The following is a 17,272-nucleotide window of genomic DNA, read 5'->3' on the forward strand; positions in this document are numbered from 1 at the left end:
GGAGCTCAACGCGAGCGCTAGAAAAGTCAAGAGCATTTAGCATTTACCCAGAAGGGCCTTACCCAGGGCCATGCATCTTCCCAGTATCTGTTTGTGTGTGGTGCTGCCAAAAAGAAAGGGACCAGGGTGCACTGTTATTACTTGGCTTTGTGTGTCTGCAGGGGTTGGGTGGTGGGTGGGGACTCTCATGGCGTTCCTCAGAAGTGGGTCAAAGGGATTAATTTCCTGGCCTGGCCGATTGGAGCTAATGGCAGATTAGCGTGGTAAGTTTCACTTCCGTAGCAGTCCCTCCACCCAAAACCCCTCCACCAGGAGCGGAAGAGAAGCCGCATGCTGCTTTTCACACTCTGGGGGATTGTGGAATGTGTGTGTAGAGTGACGTCCCCACACTTTCTGACCGACTCCTTGCTGACACTGTGTGACCACAGCAATTAGAGGACAGTGTGAGCTAATAGTGGCAGAAGTTACCAGAAGGACATCTAGATGTCACATTGCTCAAAATAAATCTTTTACATGTATTAATAGCTTGACGCAGTTGGGGTGTTTTGTCAACCAGTTTTCTTTTATTCAGACTTTAGTTCATTGTTTTCAGATTTAAGCATCACACTCATACTCCTGCTACTTGGAGAAAATCTATTGTCTGTTAAAAAATAGGTTCCGTTTTTTCTGTCTCAAAGGTCCCATATTTTACACTTTTCCTGTGTTTTATTTGAGGTGTTGATATCCATAAGAGGATATATTCGTGGTTTTAAGAACCAAAAACCATCTCAGTGTAGTCTTACATCTCCTCTCTCAGGCGTCTCTCTGGAGCTTTGGTAACAACAGGCCTGTGAGCCAATCAGAAGAGAGGATCTGAGCCTCTCTTCTGATTGGCTGACTGTTTACTGAGAGATCGAATAAAAGTATAGCAGATTTCAGATAAAAACTCAGATAAACCAAATCCTTTAAGGTTGGATGGTGGGTCCAGGTGGTCGGGGCCTGAGGGTGGTGACTGCTTTGTTGTGACATCACAAAGTTACAGAAATCCTGACGGCTCGTTTTAAGGCTTTCTGAATACAGACTGTGTGCATTTCTCTGTGGACTGAGGCTTTGATACTTTCACAGTATTAATATAGAACCTAGACCTGCTTTATAATCATAAAACACATGGACATCTACCTTTAGACTGGATGGGACACTGTGGGCGCTGACTCAGACTACTGAATGAAGACTGTGGCTTTTGCCCCTTATCTCCTAGAGTGTATTTACACCACAGTGACCAACACTTTGAGTCTATCTTCTGAATCACTTTGAACAACACTGATGTGATGTCTTTGTTGTGACTTCATGGTGTTCATTAATGAATTTGTTTGAGGTTATAAATAATACTATCTGTGTGCTTTGGAAAAAGAGTGTCACAGGCTATTAATGGGTTGGTGACAACAGCAGATGAGCTTTACTTTCTCTCATGTGGGCTGTAGTACTAACCAACACAAATTTGAATATTGTATGATATACTCCTTTTCTTTACATTCAAGCCATTCATTAAGGAAAAATAACAAACATACATTGGTGTCAGCCTTTAAATTTGTGAGAATTTTCCACTTTTTTTCTGTTTCACATGATGGTAAATTGAATGAGAAGCAATTTGAAGACGCCACCTCGGGCGCTGGAAGACAGTGATGGACGTCTTTCTATATATTTAGTAATGAAAACAATCACTACGTGCAGACCTAATCCTAAAAAACAGACCATGTTCTTGTAACATTAAAAGGTCAGGTCTGAATGCAGGTAATGATGTTGTTTGCATACTGTTCACTGGCTCCTGTCCGTCTCCTTCCAGTTGACTGCCCTGTAAAAGTTGAATGCCATAACAGAAAAGACTGTTCCTGTCTGTGTTGCTTCACTTTACTGTCCAACCTCTTCTCTCTGTTGTGTTTGGGTGTAGCTGGCACCGGTGGACCTTTTGATGTGCTGGAAGTGATCTTAATTAGGTTTTGTACAGTGTCTACATGCTTCTCTTCTCCTCCCTTCTCCATCTCTCCTGCGCCTCCCGTACTCGTCTTTTTATCAACCTTTCATCAGGCCTCTGGCAATACCAGTCAAGCCTGTCTAAAGCTCTCTGAGCTGTGCAGTCTTACACCACATACTCCACGCAGTTTTGACTGCAGCATCTTGCATGCCTGCCAACATCAAAGCCCTTCCAAACAGCATTCTGCGATTCAGATTTTGTCAATATTTAGTATTCTGGTTATTGTTTTATGGGTCTATATTTTAATTGTGGAAATGGGTTTGAGTGTTAACATTAATATACAATTTTCGCAGAGTAGCAGCAACATCAATGAGGAGTCGTTCTAATATTTTATTACTCTTAAGGTTTCAGAAGAGCATCTTGCCTGTTAGCTGCATTCTGTGTTTTTGCAAGAAACATTTTGTCATAAACTTCCAATGACTCAGAGGGGAAAGTTCGGAAAGTTTAGGAATTCTTGAGTCAGCTATTTTGGGAGTTGCCACATTCTACATTACTGCATTGTTTCTTCAGGGGATGTTTTCAAGCTCAAGAGGATATTATGTCTGTGAGTGTTGCTAAAGCTGACCGTATTACTTCTCTCTCTCTCTTCCTCTCTTGTTCCCTACTTTTCTTCATCTTAACATTACCAGTATAGAAGGTAACAGTCCCGTCAAAACAATGAACTTCTACAGCAAAACAGTGAAACTCACTCACATGGCTCATTCCCAGCTGTCTCTCCTCTCTTTTCTAAGGTATTGGAAAGAACGTCATCTGTGACAGGACCGCCACGCCTCTGGATGCCTTCCGAATGATGTCAGCAGCCCAGTACTACCCCAAGTTGCTGAGCATTATGGGAAATGTTCTACGTTTCTTGCCAGCCTTTGTTCGAATGAAGGAGCTCTTAGAGGAAGGATACATTGGGGAGCTTCTAGTCTGTGAGGCCCAGGTGAGACAAAAACTATCAAAGCTTGTTTTTCAGTTGCTTTCTCTACATTTATAATAATGACAACAATGGGATACTTCCTCTTGAGGTCAGGTTGAGTTAGAGCAGAACCAATAGAGCTGGCAAGGAGTCAGTATCTTGCTCAACTGCATTTTAGTAGCATTGATACTTTCTGACTGCACCCAACCTCTTGGATGTTTCTGTTCTAAATTACCTGATCACATTGAAGTGAAAAAAGATCTAATATGATACCTAAAAGACCTTGTCACAATTTCTGTTCTTTGCCCCAAAGGTCCACAGTGGTAGTCTCCTGGGGAAGAAATACAACTGGAGCTGTGATGATCTGATGGGAGGTGGCGGCCTGCACTCAGTGGGCAGTTACATCATCGACCTGCTTACTTTTCTGACGGGCCAGCGTGCAGCAAAAGTCCACGGCTTCCTTAAGACCTTCGTCAAACAAACGGACCACATCCGGGGCATCCGTCAGATCACCAGCGACGACTTCTGCACGTTCCAGATGGTACTGGAGGGAGGCGCCTGCTGCACCGTCACACTCAACTTTAACGTACCTGGAGAGTTTCGTCAGGAGGTAATCGTCGTGGGCACCGTCGGGCGGTTAACAGTCACGGGGACGGACCTGTATGGACAGAAGAACAGTGGGGGCGGAGGAAGTGGTGGCGGCCCTGAACTGCTGCTCAAAGACACCACGCCTCTTGAGAAGGCTTCCTTACCGGAGAAGGCCTTCAGTGACATTCCGTCCCCGTATCTCACCGGGACGATCCGCATGATCCAGGCCGTGCGGCAGGCCTTTCAGGACCAAGACGACCGGCGGACGTGGGATGGGAGGCCTCTGACGATGGCTGCCACCTTTGAGGATTGCCTCTATGCTCTTTGTGTGGTGGATACCATCAAGAAATCCAACCAGTGTGGAGAATGGCAGAACATTGTGGTGATGACGGAAGAACCAGAGGTCAATCCGGCCTATTTAATCAGCGAGGCCATGAGGCGGAGTAGGATGTCCCTCTACTGTTAGCATCTGGCTGATGTGCTAATCTCATCAGGATGGCTGAACGCCTGTGTTACCTTAAAAAATGGAGGTGGCACTGGAAGGGCATTGGTATTGTTGGAACTTTTTTCATACAGCTACTGGAATCAGTAGTTGAATAGATCGACGGATTGTTTTAATACTCTCAAGTCCACAGACAGAGAGGTTACACCACTATAATACAGAGAGTTATGGTTTCCTGTCACCCTGCCTCCGCAGCAGAGGAAAAGCAATGTGATTAATAATCAAACCTTTATTTATGAGGAGGTCTTTTCCTTTTTTTCTCCTTTGACAGAGGACTTGAGCCCTTCTGGGGAGATGCACTTGTAAATCAAACTGATTCATGCAACAGAAAGATGAGGTACAGTTCTACAATAGAGGCAGATCTGGGAGTGGAACTAATGCTACTGTGTTCTGCTTGACCATAAAGGTATTGCGCCTCTCATCTCTGCTTTTCCTCTACTTGACTGGGTCTGGAAGTCAACACCTTACACTGTGGGTCCGCATGAGGACAGCCAAGGAAGAACGACAGTCCTCTCAGTTAAAACTGTGCCGCTCTATCGTTGCTACCATCTGAAGTACTTGCTAGTTTTACCAAGTGAATGTTTAAAAAAAAGATCAATGTGCTTGATAGCTTGAGTCTCTGTCTGCTCCGTTATGCTTCCCTGTTAAACAAGTGAGAGAAAAAAAATCAATAGTTTGGCTGGTGGGTTTTCAGAGGGGTTTTACCTTCTGGTTTATGTATGCAATATATTCAGGCTGTGGTGTGCACCAGAAATACTTTTATCTTCCATTGTGGAGTCAATGGTTAACATGCACTATGGTTTGCCTTTATGCAGTTACAGCAGCCTGTGCATCAGTTTGCGAGTCCTGTATGAGCAGCCAAAGCAGTGATGCTTATTTTTTATTTTCTGTCATCATAAAGCACAGCCACTAAATCTACTGAATTCTGTGTGATGTGTCAGTACATATCTCTACTGAGCCTTAAATGTGGATGGTGATACAGTCTTGCGCTAAGTTGCAAGTAAATACTAAGCTATGTAGGGGTTTTATCCACATATCGCAATATATGGGTCACCACTGACATGCAGAGAAACGTGCAGGCTTGTCATTATGCACTGAACCCAGACTTACAGTGAGGCTGGAAATTTGCAGCCAGTTAACAGTGATAGTGGAATATATTTGCAATTATTTCACTTTCTGTCAGAGGTGTTAAATGCCAAGGCTGGTGTTGTTCTTAGTGTGAGAAAATCCCATGAAAAGCAAAGGGTTAATCCGTTCCTCAGTACTCTCTGACAGTACTGATTCTGATTGAAGATGTAAATCTTTAAAGCTGCACCAGTCAACATGTTTGCAGTTCCACTGAGCTCAGCGTAGCATTTTGACTAATTGTTTTCATTATACAATCTGTGCCTTTTGCAGCTTCGTTTCCGGCATTTAGTTGTTGACTAATACACACACTTGCAGGTGTTGGACAGTGCAGGTAGGATTTACTCAAGCAATGATGATAAAGATATCAGATCAGGTTTTGGGTACATAGACAGTGCATGTGAGTGTAAGATCAATTCATTGTTGACTTTTCATGGGGTTTATATAATAATGATAATATTTAACATAACTAGCCTTTAATTCTCAGCATGTCTGAGTGCAGCTTCCTTTCAAAACCTCAGAAGTACAACAGGATTCATCCAGAAGAGGGAAGAAAAAAACTAGAGACAATTACACCAGCCCATCAACACATTGATGTTCCAACCCATGAGTAGTCAGCAGTCATTAACACATTACTACATCAGTACTCAAGGGTCAGACTACAGCCATCTTTGAACTCAGCCTCCATTTTGAGCTCAACTACCACACCTGTGAAGTTTTGTGACTGTCTCTTTCACAGTTGTGACGCTGTCGCTGTGACAAAACACAGACAGACATACAAGCACCTAACAAAGCGCTCAAAACTGCCTCTGTGCTAGTTCCCACTCCAGTAGGTGTCTCCAGGGTTACTTTCCTATGATGGCACACACACAAACACACAAACACACAAACACACACACACACACACACACACACACACACTCATGGTAAAAGGTGGAAACAATATCAGCCCTGCTATGGCGGCTGGTGAAAATTTAAAACAAAATCATATAAGAGGATATCATTTATGCCTCATCGTGATTTTTCATTTGCAGAAAACCTAACTTCTCATTGTGTTTTCCTACCTATCCATCACATAAGATGGCTAAAACAAACCATCAGAAAGTATTTTGCAAATAAGGTTGGACTTGACGTATCACTCAGTACAGGTGAAAGAACAACACTGACCTACGAGCCAAAAGATTGATTTTTTTTATGCATCTCTGTGTCCCTGTGTGGTTTCAGGTTCTTAAGCTGTGCTGAAATACTATCTATGTAACGACTACTGAAAATGAACATATGAACATATTATAAAACTATGTGTTTGTCTAAGAAATAAAAAAAGTACTGTATGTATTTTATTTGTATAAACCAAGGAACTGGAACATGTTTCGATGAGTGTTACGGTATTTATTCTTTGTTTTTGCTGTTGAAGTTTTGTGGACTGACCTGCAGTGTATTTGGGAGATGAACAGCAGACTGAGGCCTTGGAGCGTTCAGCTTCTTAGTTCCCCACTGATCAAATATTGACCAAAATAGTTTGAACACACTGTTGTGAAGGAAAGCTTTATGTTTGATCTGAAGATCGGTGAAGTGTCATAAATCATCACAGTCATAATCCAACATAACTGCACTGTCAACTCTAGTTGTTCATAGGTCGTAGTATCTAACAGTACTGTCTGACCCCTTTATATCCTTTAGTGTTTTGTTTTGATGCTTAGCTGAGGTGAGGGCACATTACAGCCTGTGCTGTGGTGTGGTCAGCCACACAGGACTTTGTAACACTGTGTGTCGTTGGACGTCAGTCTGCCTGAAAAACCTCTGAGTCCAACACTGATAAGCTATCTCTCGTTAAGATAACTCAAGTTATGTTATGACCCCTTGTGTCCCAAGCGCCTTATCAAATCTGCATATAGACTTTCCCCCTTTGTCTGATAACGATTCTCAAACTATAAATGCCAGATAGTCAGGCGCTGTAGAGGAAATAGGAAAAAGGAAGAAATTGTCCAGGGTCCAAATCATGGTTCCTACATTCAGGTTTTCTCTGCCCCTTCAAACCTGTAAACAAACTTTATTCCTATCTGGTTTATGAGTGTAAGCTGAAGTAGCCTTGGATGTTTACACCTGTGGAGTCTGATTTGGAGGTGAATGATTTTCTTTCCCCTTGATAGATATGTGCAGGGGATCTAAGGTGAGAGACAAGAGATTACACCTACAGCTAATGTTGGACAGGCAGTTGATGGCCTGTATACTGCAATCAAACACATCAATTGTGTGTATTGCTTTATGTGTTGAGCAAAAACAGAATGGAAACCAGTGATAATGGCAAGTAAATTATGCTGTATGGAAATAAAGTCTGTGGCCTGTACCCCCCTTCAAACTCTTAGAGTGGTTTAGTCCAGGTCTTCTTCCACAGACGAAAGATCATACCATTCTTATTTACAGGGTTACATGAAGCAAACTGAAGGTTAATCATTTGTTTTCGGTAGCATCACCACGAAGACGGATCTCGTGTCCTGAGCTTTAATTACATTGGCTGCTTGTTTTCAAATATCGTACCTTTGTCTCCCAACTCATCTTCTGTTTTTAGACCATAGCAACTTGGCTTAAATCATCTCATTACCCAGAACTGAGGAGCTTTTGGCATCTGTGTGTATACTGATCCTCTCACAATAGACCCAGTATGTTTAAATCAGCTTGAGTTTCATGCTGAGAGTAAGTTAACTATATTTAGTGTCCCAGGGGTGAGAAGATATTCATAACATTAGCTTAATCAAATGTTCTTGAGGTCTTTCAAGTGCTGGAAACTTCACTCAGTTTGTGTCTCCTCCATGGAAACTCAGTCAAACAGCTCAGCAGACACATCCTCTAACAGTCGCCCATGCTCTGTGCTAAATATGTCATTAACATCTGCTTCAGATTATGAACTTTACAGGACCATTTCAGCCAAAAAAAAAACGGAAACAGAAAAGTGCAGGAATTTAATTTACCCTTTACTTAACACTTACAACAATCTGCTGCGTAGAAGTGACACAGATTCACACTTATCTCTGTATGGACTTCAATGGGCAGCAGAAACAGATGAGGAACTATCTGGGCTCTTTAGCACTGAATATTTAATGAGGGGAATTTTAATGAGCTGATACAGAACAGTATGAGGATCTGATGCATTTTAAATAGTCAGCAGAATCAAATCTTTGTTTCTGCTAAACATCTCTTGACTGTTTTTTTTTTTTTCAATGTTGAATCACTGAATATTTTTTAAGCTGGCTGAGAAGTTGTTACATGTCATAGCTGATGTTCAGACATCAAAATGATGTTGAGACGATCTCCTGCTGTGCCACCACTGAAGTACAGGTCTGCAAAAGAGGACTCGTGTTTCCCGTGATACAAATGCTGTTCTTTTTATGTCTGGCTTTGTGCTGCCAAGGACTGTTTTGTTTACCATTAAGCTTGCTGCTCGTGGCCTGTTAAGGATGAGCCGAGTCTGTGCTTCACTTTGCACTTTGACTGCCTTCTTTTGCTGACAGTCAGGATGATGAATTGCTTATTCTCGCTTTGCCAGCATTCACAAACTGTTCAGGAAAGGCCCTCACTCGCTGAGGAGGGGAGGAGGGTGGAGGGTGGAGGTGGGGTCGGGTGAAAACTGTTCATTTTGGAGACGAACAACCTCAAAAGAGGCGCTTCTTCTGCCCTCGGAGACCGTTACTTAGCAACCGGAAGCCACGTTGCCAAAACTAGGTCCTGTCTTGAATTTTTTTTTTTTTCTCTCTTTCATTTTCACTCAGGCAGTAACACACCGCCCTCACTCCTCCATATGTCTACACACTTTCTTTCACACTTTCTCCCTCTAAGTCTCCCCCTCTTTCTCAGACTGACCAATCAAAGCCTGATCTCCCAAAGGCGACAGTGTTTGATTTGCTTTTCACTGATCTGTCATTTCTCGTTTTTCACAGGTTGACTTTTAGTTTCAGGTTTTTTTCTTGCTATCTCTCTCTCTCTCTCTCTCTCTCTCTCTCTCTCTCTCTATTGTGAGTCAGGTTGAAGCCTGGAGGACAAGCTCACTGGTGCTTCTGCCCCCCCCTCAAAAAAAAAACATTTCCTCTTCTCTTCTCATCTTTTGGAGGCAGGACAGGCGTAACCAAGGCAACGCCCTTTAATAAAAACTAATAACTGACAGATACAGGTTGTGAACACCTTTCCTGAGCTGGGTTATGAATGCTGACTCTTGCCCTGTCTTGCTGTAGCCTCTATACTTGTTTAAAGAAAAATCCATCTTGATGCTGTATTGTGACTATATCCGATATTTATTGTTATGTGTGTATATTGTGGACGCATGGACCTCTGTACATACTGAGCTCTCAAACGCATATTTATGGGTCTTAATCTAGAGAATGTACTTACTGTAGGAATAATTTATATTTTCTATCCGTTCAGGATGATATGCCATTTTTAGGAGGTCAGTGGGTGTTACACAAATAAAAACCCCCTGAGTTTTCTGCGTGATTTAAAGTGTGAAATGACCCTCCCTCCTCTCTCCTCCTTCCATCTTTCTTTTTTGGATTGACTGTGTGACTCCTGTACTAGAGGTTTACTGTCTCATGTCCCTGCACCAGTGCTCAGCATTGACTGAATGTGTGTGGATGAGGGTATGTGTGTGGAAACGTGGGGTGAAAAAAGCGTGACTTTGTGAGTCTGCAACATGGTTTACTGCTTCAGCACTTGTCTAATGCTGCAGTTTCTATGGAATAAAAAATATGTAAACCCGTAATGACTCTAATTTCTTTTTTTAAGTGATATCTTTTGGTGTCAGGTACCAGAAATGTCTCATTCTCCCTGTATATGTCTATATTGAAGTGTGTAAGATACAAAAAAAAACAAAACAAAAAAAAAAACACACCTGCTATTGATCAGGTTTTCTGTTTCCGCTTATTACAGGAGTCCTTTTTGATGGCAAATTATGCAAAGGTCCTCCAACTCCTTTAAAGCTGCACAGGATACAGAGAACGTCTGCTGACCCCTGCTGGCTGCACTCGATACTGCACCTTATAGTTTACCTCTCCACTGCACATTGTTGCCATAACTCACTTCATTGTCTCCAAATTCATCTTCTAATTTTAGACCATAGCAACTTTGCTTAAATCATCTCATTACCCAGAACTGAGCAGCTTTTGGCATCACACACAGCAGACCCAGTTTGTTTAAATCAGCTTGGGTCTCATGCTGACTTTCACTATATTTAGTGTCCCAGGGGTGAGAAGATGTTTAACACCCCGCAGTGGTTCATAACATTAGCTTAATCCGATGTTCTCATGTTCTTCACTCTCAGTTTGTTCTAACTGGAGGTTTATCTCATCCTCCCCTACTCAGTCAAACAGCTCAGCAGACACATCCTCTACCACTGGCCCATGCTCTGTGGTAAACGTATCATCAGCACCTGCTTCAGATTAAGAACATCACTTGATCACTACATCCAGTGCAGGTGTGCATATTAGTGAACGCTCTATCTACACAGTATTATACTGATCTCTGAATGGGCAGCACTCTGAAACAGATCAGGAAATATCTGAGTTCTGCTGCACTGAATATTTAATGAGAAGAGTTTTAATGAGCTGTAGTATGAGGGCCTTATGCGTTTTTTAAAAGTAGTAGCATCTAATGCTGACTTTTCTTTTTTGTTGTACCTCTCGACTGATTTTCTTATTATTTTCTTTAATATTGAAATACTGATTTATTTGCAAATATAAATACTATGATAGGTTTGTTTTGTCATGATGATGAAAACTGAGGTCAAAGGTCAAAGGTCAAGTAGATACATAGATACTTTATTCATCCCCTAGGGGAAATTTAATTGTCCAGCAGGTTTCGTGTATATGCAGTTTAAATTTACAGTTCAGATCATGAGCCACTGAGGCGTTATACAGTCTGATGGCAGTGGGAACAGAGGATCTCCTGAACCGCTCAGTCCTGCAGCACAGCAAGATGAGATTTTGGTATTGTCCAAGATGACCTGCATCTTACAGTGCATGCATCTCTCCCCAACAGTCCTGGGTGAGTCCAGACCCCTGCCAAGCACCGACCCAGCCTTTCTAACCAGCTTGAGAAATAGTTGACATTGGTTGTTTTTTGCTTTTTATAATATTTGACTATTGTATCATTGCCTCTCTATACCAGGATGGTTGATATGATGGAAATCCTATACAATTGACTGTGTGTATGTGTCTGTGTGTGTGTGTGTGTGTGTGTGTGTGTGTGTGTGTGTGTGTGTGTGTGTGTGTGTGTGTGTGTGTGTGTGTGTGTGTTAGTGTGTGTTAGTGTGTGTGTGTGATAATTCAGCCACACATTGTAGGCTAATATGTTGATATTGTTGCTGCTGGTTCAGGTAAGTATTGTTACAGTCATGCATGGTAAATCCTGTTTGATAGAATATATCTGCAAGGCTTTTGGTCACCCCTGTTAATGCCTAACCCAATAACTGCAGTTTGTGACAATAAGATACCAGATACCAAAACAATGAGTAGTATTATTCATCTGTCATTTCTACAACTGCTATATTACTGCAGTATTTGTATCTTGTCAGTATATTCTGTCAACTGAACCTCCACATCTTAGCTTCGTTATCTTCACAGTTTTCCTGTTGGAACAGATTCACAGACAGTAAAATAAAATATCTACCTTATTGGTGTTCACATTATTTAGTGTATTTTCTTTCATTGCCTTACAGGTCAGCAAAGGGGAAAAAATCAAATAAATATTATAAGACAGGATACTTACTACTGGTGTGTAGCCTGAAATACAAAGATTGATATTGTTTAAGTATCAAGATTCAATTTAGTTCATTCCATTTTATGAAAAGACTCATAACTGCACAACTATCCTATATATGTCAGCAACATGTTGTTAATATTTACTTTTTCCAGCTTTGCTTCATTGAAAAACTACGCTCATTCACTAACACCAAAGCACTGAATGTATGCTAAATCCAACAGTGCAATTGATATTATCACAGGTTTACTACTACTACTACTTGTCTCTCACCATTTTTTTCCCTGGAGATTAAGACCCCTGCAATGATGGCAATCAGTAGCAGTAACACGGTGCCTCCAATGACAGGACCAGTAGGGACATCCATAGGACCTGGAACCAAAACAGGCCATTCACAAATCCCAACTTGAACTAATGAAATTCCTGAAAAATGACCTGGTAAAAGGATGACAGAGTACTCCACCTTTATAAATATTGGTCATGGTCTCTCCTTGATTGGTCTTGATCACTGCTGGATCCAGTTTGGTGACGATGACTTCCTTGATGCCAGGGAACTGAAACACACAGCTGTATTTCCCCCACTCTTCAGACAGGACTGAAGAAACATCCAGGTCAACACTCATCTGATATGTTCCGTCATGGTTGGGGAGGATCACTCCGTGGTCCTCAGTCTCATGAAGGGCCGCTCCATCTTTCCTCCATGACATCGTGACTCTGTCAGGGTAGAAGCCTGTAGCGTGGCAGCTGACTGGAGAGGAGGGAGTCTTCTGGAGGAGAGACACTGAGGGGAACTCTGGACAGAGACAGATGGAAGGTGAGAGAGAGAAAAACAGAAACATGTGGGCTTAAACTAAGAAACACATTAGTTCAGTATGCTGCAAACACTGGGTGTTTCATAGTCTCTGTGAAAACATGTGACTGTACCTGTTCTCTGCAGGAGAGCCCTCCCACAGCCCACATATTTCTTCAGCCAGCTGGGACACTCCTGAATAAGGTGGTGCTTATTGTATTGTAACCTAACCTTCTCAGCACCCCACCTTAGTTTGGGGAAGAAAGCCTGTGGTTTTGGAGCTGTCCATGTCAGTGTGTTCAAATTCAGCGCAAGGAAGTCCTCTCCATCATAACCATAGTGATTAAAACCTTGAATTTCTCCAGTCTCATCATCCCACTCACAGCCATGCACTCTCTGGAAAATGTGAACACCTGAGAGAGAGAGAGTGAGAGAGGGAGAGGCAGAATAAGAGACTTAAGGGGTAGATACTAACACAAGTTACCAGCAGTTAATACCATTACAAACTCTGTGGGCTCTAATTTGCTGTCAGCGGATGGGGAACTTGCCTTTTCCTGGGTCCATATCAAAAAACCCATACAACCCCTTTTAAAATCACACAATCCATTTATTTATTTATTTATTGTCTCTCCTCCCTTATCCTGCGCTTCTCAACCTGCTAACACAGAGAAAAGTTTTATTCCAATTATGCCATTCGACTGAATCAAGATTAATGAGTTATTCTTAATAGCTAATGGCCCACTGATTGCATTTTTCTTCATGGTGATGACCCAATGACAGCAAACTAATTGCTTACTAGTTGGCAAACATTGTTTAAATAAGCTACAATATTTCTTTTTTATGCTGTTTATATGTCAGCACTTCATTTTTGTCTGTATCTGTGGCTTTTGAGGCAAAAGGGACAAACAAAAGAAAAGAAGGATCTTGCAGAGCACATTAAGGATCTCCTGCATAAACGTTTCAATTTTCAGCCCTTCCGTCCCCTATATGTCAGTCAGTTGACTGGAATCCCACTATACCTTTATTTATATGCTATCTTTTGTTATTATCCGCTCTCCTGTATTGTGTTGTGTACTTGTTTGTGTCCGTTTGTTGAATGGATTAGTTCAAAAACACTGGAGAAAAAAACTTGTGACTTTCCATTGCTTTGTGTCATGTTCAGTGGGTACTCAGCGTTATGGTAATTACTACTAGGCTTTAGTGATGTCCCTCACTTGCTTTGAGTAAAAGCGTTTGCCAAATCAGTAAATGTAAATGTATTCACTGTTACTGACACTGAAAACTGTTCACACTGTTCCATGAAAAATTGTAGATGAATTCAAACACTGGTAACTCCCCATCTCCCCGTCCCATCTGTTCCTAATCCTCTCCCAGGGGACAAAGTCTGCATTAGCTTACCTTTTAATTTGTCTAGCAAAACCAGTAAAGGTAGACTTGTGACTGCATTTACCAACATGTGATAGTGGTTGGTTGGGGGCTGAATTTTATAGTGGTGTTCATAGAAAAAAGATGACTCAGCCAATGAAACACTTTTGGTGCTAGTCCAATTTGGTGCCAATTGCTGCCCAATGATTCACGACAATACAACCAGTAGAACACCAAAACACCAGCTCTTCACCTCCACAGAGAATCAATGACTACTGCAAAATATTGTGAGTACATCCACACAGACTGTCAAAACTGTGTTTTACTGTGAATGGATTAAAGCGTTTATATCAGACTGTCAGATATGAGAGGAGAGAAAATAGCTGTTAGAAATAAAGAATGCACATACCTTCACTTTGGTTTAAGCGCTGCTTTAAACTGTCCATGGTGATTTTAAAAAACTGCTGATGAGTGAAACACTTCCGGCTGAAAAACTCCATGTGCTTTGGGTCGTCTGCTGTGCATTCTTCGACCCAGTCTAGTGTAGCTTTTGCTTTCCTGATGTCACTGTCGCAGTAACCCGCCTGCACCTCATCGATCAACACAACAGCCACAAACTCTGGGAAGTTGAGGACTCCAGAGGATCCAGTGAGGAAAAATGACAATGAGTGTTTCACTGCAGAACAAAGAAGTTGTCAGGTTTTTCACTAATATTTTGAGTACATTTATTTTTGTTGTGTTTACATTACAGAAGCCCTGAAATGCAGGTGAAAATAATCAAATATATTGATTATACAGAAAACATTACTGATAATCTTGACTTTAATGGGCCTATAATGGGACATATCTGATCCAGCTGTTTGTTTGCCTTTACAAATGTTCCAGTGTGAAACTGTTGGAATAGAAAATACTGTGAGGACACTTTTCTGTTGTGAGTTGAATCTGTTTCTGGTAGTTCTGGTTTAAGTGGCTATGTTGCACAGATTTTATTTTGTTTCAGTTATTAGTTTTTAAAGCTGCAAGCAGTGTTGAGCTGGCCCTCGCACCCCCATGCACCGTGGGGGCCAGCAGCAGGCCAGACAAAGCAGCCGCACACCGCAGTGATCTCCACACGCATTAGGATTTCCTGCACATGACATTTCCTGTCACCACCAGGTGGCGCTATGAGTATGACTGAAATTGAGCTGTGTTCAGGCTGGGACCCCTAAAAAACCTATGAAGTTTGGGGCTGATTGGACAAAGTGTAACAGAGTTACATTAACTTCCTGTCGCAAGATTCGCCACGCCGCCCTAGCCACGCCCCTGAATGGAAACTTATAATTTTTGCAATTCAGCATCATCAACGTGTGAAGTATTTTGTCACAACATTTGTTTGGTTTAGAATATGGGTGCAATGTCTTGGCGTGTTACATGTGCCTACCAATTTTCGTGTATGTAGGTCAAACTGAAGGGATAGGAACAGCCCCTTTGAAAATTTCTAGGTGCCGCTGTCGAGCCATTTAGCCAGGACCATGTGCGAGACCCATAAAATACATAATCACCAGGCCTGACGTGTGTGCAAAGTGTCATGACTTTTTGAGCATGGGAAAGGCCTCAAAAAGATGATTCATTTCAGTGAAGAGTAATAATAATCTCTACAGTTTCAAAAGGGTCCTCGCACCCTTCGGTGCTCGGGCCCTAATTAAGGTTGGTGCAATTGTTCCTGACACTGGTTTAGGCCACTTATTTCACATGTTGACTGATGTTCTTATTTAGCTTCTGACAGGGTGTACTTTGCACACTGGTGGCACTCTGCCATTATGTTTCCTTCTTTAGTAGTTGAGCTATTTGTCCAGCAGGGCCTGTTTGGACACAGCACTGTACCATTCTGTCAGCCTTCTGATTATGATGTTATGTTTATATTTAAGTGAATGTTTCCATATCTAAAAATGTAAGTTTATGAATTAAACTTCTCTCCCTCAGTAAGTAACAGCACAGTGTATCTGTGTCACACTAAGATGAGGAGTGTGTGTGCATGAATGAGATAGCTATATGGCACATATCTCCGATGGAAAGTCCTGTTCTGTATTCAAGATTTGTTTTTTCTTTACTTGTCACAACCCAGTTTCAAAACTTTTCATGCTTTTTAAACTCCTAACATCCATATAAAACTTTTGTTGTGTCACTTTCTGCATAAAAAAATGCCTGCAGATTAACACGATCTCTTTGAAGTAAAAGAAAAACCAAATTCCGATGATGGAGAGTCATGAACTACACACTCAAATGTCTGGAGGACCAATAAAACTCATGTCACAGCTAAGTATTGAAAGAAAAATGATAAATGAGATCTCACCTGCAGATGTATCATGGCAGAAGAGCAACATAAATAACAACACAAACTTCACCATGTTTAGTGCTGGAGCTCAAGAAGACAACTGTTATCGACTTTTAATTAAAGGTCCAAAGTCCTGTATGTGGCCTGCTTTGCAGTGTCTGGAATATGAGGTGTGTTCATTTATAAATTGATGTCATAAAGGCTCACTGTCACTGACCATTATAAAGTACTTTTACTGCTGAATGTTTTACTTTGATTTGAAGCCAACAGCAGGCAGCAAAGCCAAAACATGGACAGAAAACAGAACTAAAATCACCATTAAACTGATTTAACTGCCCATCTCTGCGATACAGATGTGTGCACATCTCTGGGATACAGATGTACATGTGTAAGTGTTGTGTTCTCCTTCTAAGGACAGTTATATATATATATATATATTTGGTCTTGTTTTGGTTGTGAAACTGTTGTACCAGACACTACATGTTGTCGTCCTTTCCACATCCAGTAATGGTTCCTCCCAACCTGACTTCAAAAAGCTTTAAAATACAAATCACAATTTTACAATGCAGCAGTTACGTCCATATATCCCCCTTAATCCACAGTGACTCTGATGTGTCTGTGTGGCTTTAACTCCAAATAAAATTATATAAAATTTTTTTGTTTTTGCTTTTTTTTTCTTTCCATGTTTCTCAGCCAGATTCCCTACAGTCTGAACAGACATATGAATCCTGTGGTTATAACTTTTTCTTTTACTGACACTAAAATCAGTTTCTGACAGAAAACATAAAGATGGAGATAAAACACGTCATCCATAGATATCCTTCATCCCTAATAAGGACTATAATAATCAACACATGTAGTGGAGCATAATATACACTATCCATAGTGGAGACCTATTATATATTATTATAGCCTGTAAATGTGAAAGTTGT

General features: G+C 41.4%; 2 protein-coding genes across 2 annotated transcripts in view; one reads left to right on the top strand and one right to left on the bottom strand.

Moving 5' to 3' along the window:
- gfod1 (glucose-fructose oxidoreductase domain containing 1) overlaps positions 1 to 9,877 on the top strand; it is a 34,472-nt gene extending 24,595 nt beyond the window's left edge. The window contains exons 2-3 of the mRNA XM_071485646.1: positions 2,743 to 2,936; positions 3,226 to 9,877. Coding sequence (XP_071341747.1) covers positions 2,743 to 2,936; positions 3,226 to 3,966 — 935 coding nt within the window. The 3' untranslated portion in view covers positions 3,967 to 9,877. The remainder of the gene's footprint in view (positions 1 to 2,742; positions 2,937 to 3,225) is intronic.
- Positions 9,878 to 10,910: 1,033 nt separating this feature from the next.
- Positions 10,911 to 16,492, bottom strand: LOC139625555 (major histocompatibility complex class I-related gene protein-like). The gene is made up of 6 exons (XM_071485647.1): positions 16,359 to 16,492; positions 14,436 to 14,702; positions 12,796 to 13,074; positions 12,335 to 12,664; positions 12,131 to 12,243; positions 10,911 to 11,740 (listed from the first exon to the last, which is right to left on the bottom strand). The coding sequence occupies exons 1-6, from the start codon at positions 16,411 to 16,413 to the stop codon at positions 11,696 to 11,698; spliced, it is 1,089 nt and encodes a 362-aa protein (XP_071341748.1). The 5' UTR covers positions 16,414 to 16,492; the 3' UTR covers positions 10,911 to 11,695.
- Positions 16,493 to 17,272: the final 780 nt, after the last annotated feature.

This window comes from Trachinotus anak, unplaced genomic scaffold (assembly GCF_046630095.1).
Source record: "Trachinotus anak isolate AG129_WGS33_773 ecotype Australia unplaced genomic scaffold, CSIRO_AGI_Tana_v1 ptg000009l, whole genome shotgun sequence".
In the NCBI taxonomy this organism is placed as follows: domain Eukaryota; kingdom Metazoa; phylum Chordata; class Actinopteri; order Carangiformes; family Carangidae; genus Trachinotus; species Trachinotus anak.

Excerpts from the sequence above, each read along its gene's own strand:
- LOC139625555 (XM_071485647.1), bottom strand. The coding sequence starts at position 16,413 with ATGGTGAAGTTTGTGTTGTTATTTATGTTGCTCTTCTGCCATGATACA. Across the intron at positions 13,075-14,435 it reads GCGCTTAAACCAAAGTGAAG|GTGTTCACATTTTCCAGAGA; the intron begins GTATGTGCATTC and ends TCTCTCTCTCAG. Across the intron at positions 12,665-12,795 it reads GGCTCTCCTGCAGAGAACAG|AGTTCCCCTCAGTGTCTCTC; the intron begins GTACAGTCACAT and ends GTCTCTGTCCAG.